This window comes from Herpailurus yagouaroundi, unplaced genomic scaffold, assembly GCF_014898765.1.
Source record: "Herpailurus yagouaroundi ecotype Mexico unplaced genomic scaffold, PumYag 141, whole genome shotgun sequence".
NCBI classification, from domain to species: domain Eukaryota; kingdom Metazoa; phylum Chordata; class Mammalia; order Carnivora; family Felidae; genus Herpailurus; species Herpailurus yagouaroundi.
This window is the reverse complement of record NW_024412396.1, coordinates 67,149,169-67,155,168: the sequence shown is the minus strand read 5'-3', so window position 1 is coordinate 67,155,168 and position 6,000 is coordinate 67,149,169. Positions and strand designations below refer to the sequence as shown.

Below are 6,000 nucleotides of genomic sequence, written 5' to 3'. Positions count from 1 at the left end.
GTGTGTGTGTGTGTGTGTGTGTGTGTGTGTGTGTGTGTGTGTGTGTGGAGAAGAACATTGAGCTTTCAGAGAAGTGTGTGCGGCTTTTTCATGATAGGTCCTGGCCTGAGGCCAAGATGTTTGAGGATTCCATGTTTCTCCCTGCCTAGCTCTGTCCCCTACTGGGCTACATTCCTAGTAAGTCCTCACTGCCAAGTTAGAAAGTTGGACGTACTGTGGCCATTTTGTTCGGCAGGCTAAATCAGCCCTGTATTTGGCGTTACCAGTGAGTGTTTGGTCCACAGATCGACGCGGTGAAGAGTGGCAGTGATTTCTGTTTAAGCTCGTTGAAAACAAAACGTAACAAAACAAAACAAAAAACAAAAACCACCAAGACCCGTTGTGTTAGGTATGTTGGCAAAAAATACACGTAATTTCCATTTTAAGGGAGACCTCACAAACAAAAAAGTTTAAATTTTTTTTTTCTCCCTCAGCAATGCTTAACTTCCAAATGTATGTAATTTTCTTAGATTGATAAAGGAAGCTGGCAAACAAGATCCAGAGCTGGCTTACATCAGCAGCAATTTTATAACTGGACATGGCATTGGAAAGAATCAGCCTCGTAACAAACAGATGGAAGCAGAATTCAGAAAACAGGAAGAGGTAACTTAAGTTGAAATAATTGTACAGTAACAATTTTCAGAATATATGTGTATACATATATATACATACATATGTGTATATATGTACACACACACACACACACACACACACACACACACACGAACTCTGCTCCTAGGAGCTCCCTTTGTTCATAGTTGCTTGGCGGCATTTTCGGTCGCATAGAATACTTGCTCATAGATAGACTAGCCGTCTCCTATGAGGTAGCTGTTTGGTGATTCATATGTTCAGAATTAGAATAGCTGTCTAGGAAATCAATTTGGTCTTAATTACCATCAACCATTTCATTTTCCTTTATTGGACTGATGGCATTTCCTAGAAAAACAAAGCATGTGTAACCGTAACTCCTGTTGACTGCATATGACTGAGCTACAAAATGAATTTGTTCTCCTATAAAGTGTTTTGTTTTCTGTTTAAAGTTCTGCCTTGAATACTTCAAAAATAACGCTATATTTTAAAGATTTGGGCTTAAAGTTTTTCATACATTCTAAGATTTTAATATAGGAGACAGCATTGTAAAGATGGGAAACCTAATATAGTGCTCTGGCTGGCAAACAAAAAGTTTTTATTTGAAGTTTGTTATTTAACTTCAAGGTAGACTAATTCACGTTGGCGTTCGTTTTCTATGTCGTAGCTATGTGATAATATTCCAAGTTTGGAGAGTCTGACAGCCAGTATGATAGATCTGTTTAAAAGGCAGCTTACTTTATAATTTAACTTCTCCTAGATTGGGAAATGGTGTTATTTTAAATCTAACATAGAAAATTTTTCACTTACCTTTTTTAATGAGTAGTTCTGATTCCTTAAATCGAAAATGTCCCAAGATGCCAAAAAGTAAGTAATGCCTTACTTGTAATTTTGAATTACAAGTGTTTTAGGGATTCTAGTGAAAGAGTCTTGACATCTTTGGGAGGCCGTTGGCACAGTGTCACGGCCGGAAGATACCCTGTGTGAGGTCAGAGTATCAGCAGGACTCCAGAAGCGGATTCGTTTGGTCACTGTTGGCTGCATTCTGTGGTGGCCATTGAAGAAGCCAGCCTCTCCGCCCGGAAGGCTTTCTGTGGCTCGTGCATACTTGCGTACAGCAGAAGGGCACTTTGATTTTTCAAGTCGTGCTCAGCTGAAAATAAACCAGAGTCTCTCTGCACACGTGCTCGTGGGTCTTGTTGTTTGTGTGCTGCTGTCATCTTTAGCCTGGACTTGAAGATCGAGTGCGCCTAGAGTACGTGTCAGAAACGGCAGTTTTCACGTACTGGTACTGCACCGTTCCTTTGGAAATTTCTTAGAATTGCTTCTCTTGATGGACTTTTTTCAGGTACTTAGGAAATTTCGAGCACATGAGACCAACCTGCTTATTGCGACAAGCATTGTGGAAGAGGGTGTTGACATACCAAAATGCAACTTGGTGGTTCGTTTTGATTTACCCACAGAGTATCGATCCTATGTTCAATCTAAGGGACGAGCAAGGGCACCGATCTCTAATTACATAATGTTAGCAGATACAGACAAAATAAAAAGTTTTGAAGAAGACCTTAAAACATACAAAGCTATTGAAAAGGTAAGTTCCGAGAGTCAGTAGGGTGTCTTTAAGTTTTTTTTTTTTTTTATGTGCAAAGAAATGGGTAGAAGCAGTTTTACCTGCAGAGCGTAGTCTCAGCAAGGGTGTGCAGTGTGTACATTGTGAGAAAAGTCAAGGAACCACAGAGCCAGCACTATTTTACGAACTGTTTGAGAGCCCACAGTGAAAATGGTCCTGTGGATTGTGGGGGGAAAATGCCTGGAAAGTGTGTCCTGTTGGTGTGGGCACTGCAGTCCCAGTTGAGGGGCTGAGTTGCGGAGCCGTCACAGGGTGATGACACAGCCCCTGTGCGTGTGTGTGTGTGTGCGTGTGTGTGTGTGTGTGTGTAGATACGGTACCGTGCAAACCTTGTGCCCGGGGGGGGGGGGTCCCCCCGGTTTCGCGCGGGGGGGGGGGGGGAGTGCTCCGGGAGGGAGTTTCCACATCAGGTGACTTTGGAATTCTGAAGCATGTTTAGGAGAGAGCGGTGTTGCATGTCAAGAGAGCTTTTTCCGTAGGTGCAGAGGCAGACAACTGACATAGGGCAACACGGCATTTGTTCTCCTCGTAAAGTCTGTTTTTACAACGTCCAGATCTTGAGAAACAAGTGTTCCAAGTCCGTTGATGCGGGTGAGACTGACGTTGATCCTGTCGTGGATGATGACGATGTGTTCCCGCCATATGTGTTGAGGCCCGATGACGGTGGTCCGCGAGTCACGATCAACACGGCCATTGGACACATCAACAGGTATGATATGAAGTCACTTGCGTGGAAAACCTAGGAGTGTTATAAGGCTTAAGTCTAAACCTGTGAGTATTGTAGTGTTTACCTGTTGCAGACGATCACCAGTCTTTGCATTTGTAGCTTGTAATATTTTGGTGAGAGAAAGAAAAGAAGTTGCTTTTTTCCACTCATGCTCCTTTTTGGTCAGAAGGTAAAAACTGTATTGCACGGTGATAAATGTTTAGGTTTTGTTGGAAGGCTGACTTAATGAAGGCATGATTTTTTTTTTTTTTAAGTTTATTTATTTATTTTGAGAGCGAGAGAGAGCACAAGTTGGAGAGGGGCAGAGAGAGATGAGAGAGAGAATCCCAAGCAGGCCCCGAACTGTCAGCGTGGGGCCTGACGCAGGGCTCGAACTCATGAACTATGAGATCACGACCTGAGCTCAAGTAGGACGCTCAGCTGCCTGAGCCACCCAGGTGCCCCAAGGGATGCTTCTTTTAATTAGATTTAATTTAATTTTACCTTGCTCACTGAATTTTTTTTTTTTTATCCTGAAAAATCTCATGCCATGAACGTTGAGGGATGTTGAATTTTCCATTAGCTGCGATATTACAAGATGATGATACATTAACTTGTATTTCTGATCATGGGCTAATTTACTTTGTCCAGAGTTGGTAATAACCTTTCCAAGAACTAAGAAAAGCAGCTACATGCCTAGACTATGTATCAGGATAAGTTTCTGTGCAGAGGCAAAATAAAGCAGCAACCGACGTAAGATTTTTTTTTTTTTAACTCTTTAATTTGAAACCATTTCACACTTTAAAATGTTGCAAGGATACTGCAGAGAACTCTCATACGCCCCCCACCCAGAGAGACCCATTCAGGTTTCGCGAGAATGTTTTTGGTAGGGAGAGGATCCAATCCAGGATCAGGAGTTGTGTGTGTTTTTCTCATCTCTCCAGTCTCCCTCAGCCTGGAATTATTCTTGAGTTTCCTTGACTTTAATGACCTTGAAACGTTTGAAGCTTATAGGCCAGCCATTTTGTAGGCCGTCTCTCAGCGTGGCTTTATCTGCTCTTTCCGACATTGAGCCCCAGGTTGTGCACTGGAGCCAGCACATCACAGAAGGGATGCTCTGTTCCCATCCTATCCCGCCGGGCACACTCAAGTGTCGATTTGTGCTCTTACTGGTGGTGGTGGCTCCTGATCACTTCCAGAAGGTCTGCAGCTTCCTCTGTCGTAAAGTTGCCTTTTCTCCCTCCATAGTGAGTGTGTAGTTCATGGGGAGGTGGTTTAGGACCATGTAAAATTTATTCCTCTTCCTGGTTTCACCCATTAGTTTAAGTATCCATTGATATTTCTGGCCTGAATTGATCATTGCTGTGGCATCTGCAAAATTGTGATTTTCTGATTCCGTTGTTCTGTTTGCTGGCATATTCTGCTGTGACGAAGAGCTTTCTCTTTTCTCCACTCATTTATTCTTTTTATTTATCAATGTTTTTATCTCCTACAAACTGAGGGACTTCTGTTTTATTGAGTGGGTTATATTCTGCTCACTATCATTTATTATTTGTTTTGATGTTACAGTTATCTCAGATTTGGCCGTGGAAGCCCCTTCAAGCTAGTCTTTTTTACATCACCATTGTTCTTTGGTCACTTCCTTATTTTATGGCACACTGAGATGTTCTAGATTTAACTCCTATTTTCCCTGCCCCAGCCTAGATATTGGCTGTTTCTCCAAAAGCTTCTGCTTTTTTTTAGTGGCAGATGAGTGGTGTTTAGAAACCAAAGTCTGAGCACTAAGTGTGTTCATTGCCTCTCATTCTACTCTCAGTCTCCTTAGTCGACAGAGCTAGAAACTACGTGTGTGTGTGTGTGTGTGTGTGTGTGTGTGTGTGTATTCACATGCACATTTATAGCTGTATTTATTTGCACACCTGACTACCTTTATGTTGTTACGTCCACTTTTACCATGACACCACAGGGTTCATTCTAGCTTTCCTCTTTTCCATCTTTGTTTCTGGCTTCTTCCATAGTGAGAGATAGGACTCCCATTGTCCTCAAAATAGTTACTTTCACGTTTAGTATCCCTGAACGCAGGCAGTCTCCTACTTCGCAGGGCCGCCGCCGTGTTTGGGTGTCCGAATGCGCGGGTCATGACCTTGCAGGGCAGCTGCTCATTCCGCTGCCCTCCTTGTGTGAGTCCTGCCCCCACCGGATTACCTTCCTGTCCCAGCCAGCGCCCTGCTTGCTCAGTCTCAGCGCCCTTGAAGCTAGCTTCCTGCTCCGTATCCCTCTCCTTGTACTGCTGGGGGTGTGGTGGGAGGGCAGGGGCAGGGGTCTTCTTGTTCTGATGCTTTGCGATATGTCAGTACCGGGCTGTCCTTCCGGCCTCTTCTGACGCCCTCCTTGGGCGGGGCCTGGTAGTTTGCCAGGGCACATAAGACAGTAAGGACCAAACCCTGGCGGTGTGTTCTCCTTACGGACTCCGCACAATATTTTTCTGTGCGGTATGGTAGCCCTGGGCGTGCCTTTTTAAATTCGAGTTTTAGCTTTAATCAAAATTAAATAAAATTCGAAGTGAGTTTCCTAGCTGTCCTCACCGCATTCCAAGTGCTCCGTGGCTGCTCTGTTGGACAGTGTTGACACCGACTGTCACGGCAGACGATTCTTTTGGACGGCACTATTCCATCTTACTGAAAGTTGGAAGCAGTGAACTCACACTTCCCGTGTCAGTACCAATCCAATAGAGGGGAAGAGGGACATAAAAACTTAAACTTTAGGATATGACTACCAAAACGGATTTTTTTCCCCTATTTCTCAGTTGTGGATTTAGCATCAGAATTTCTTTTTCTTCACAGATACTGTGCTAGATTACCAAGTGATCCGTTTACTCATCTAGCTCCTAAATGTAGAACTCGAGAGTTGCCTGATGGTACATTTTATTCAACTCTTTATCTGCCAATTAACTCACCTCTTCGAGCCTCCATTGTTGTAAGTTTAGAAAAAGAAATGATTGTGCCTTGAAAATATGTCACTAATGGATTTTTTTTTT

General features: G+C 43.3%; 1 protein-coding gene across 2 annotated transcripts in view; it reads left to right on the top strand.

Moving 5' to 3' along the window:
• The window catches only part of DICER1 (dicer 1, ribonuclease III), a 49,821-nt gene that overhangs the window by 19,444 nt on the left and 24,377 nt on the right, over positions 1 to 6,000 (top strand). For both annotated transcript variants that reach the window (XM_040478162.1, XM_040478160.1), the window contains exons 10-13: positions 510 to 642; positions 1,976 to 2,218; positions 2,812 to 2,966; positions 5,807 to 5,939. In XM_040478162.1, the coding sequence (XP_040334096.1) occupies positions 510 to 642; positions 1,976 to 2,218; positions 2,812 to 2,966; positions 5,807 to 5,939 (664 nt within the window). The remainder of the gene's footprint in view (positions 1 to 509; positions 643 to 1,975; positions 2,219 to 2,811; positions 2,967 to 5,806; positions 5,940 to 6,000) is intronic.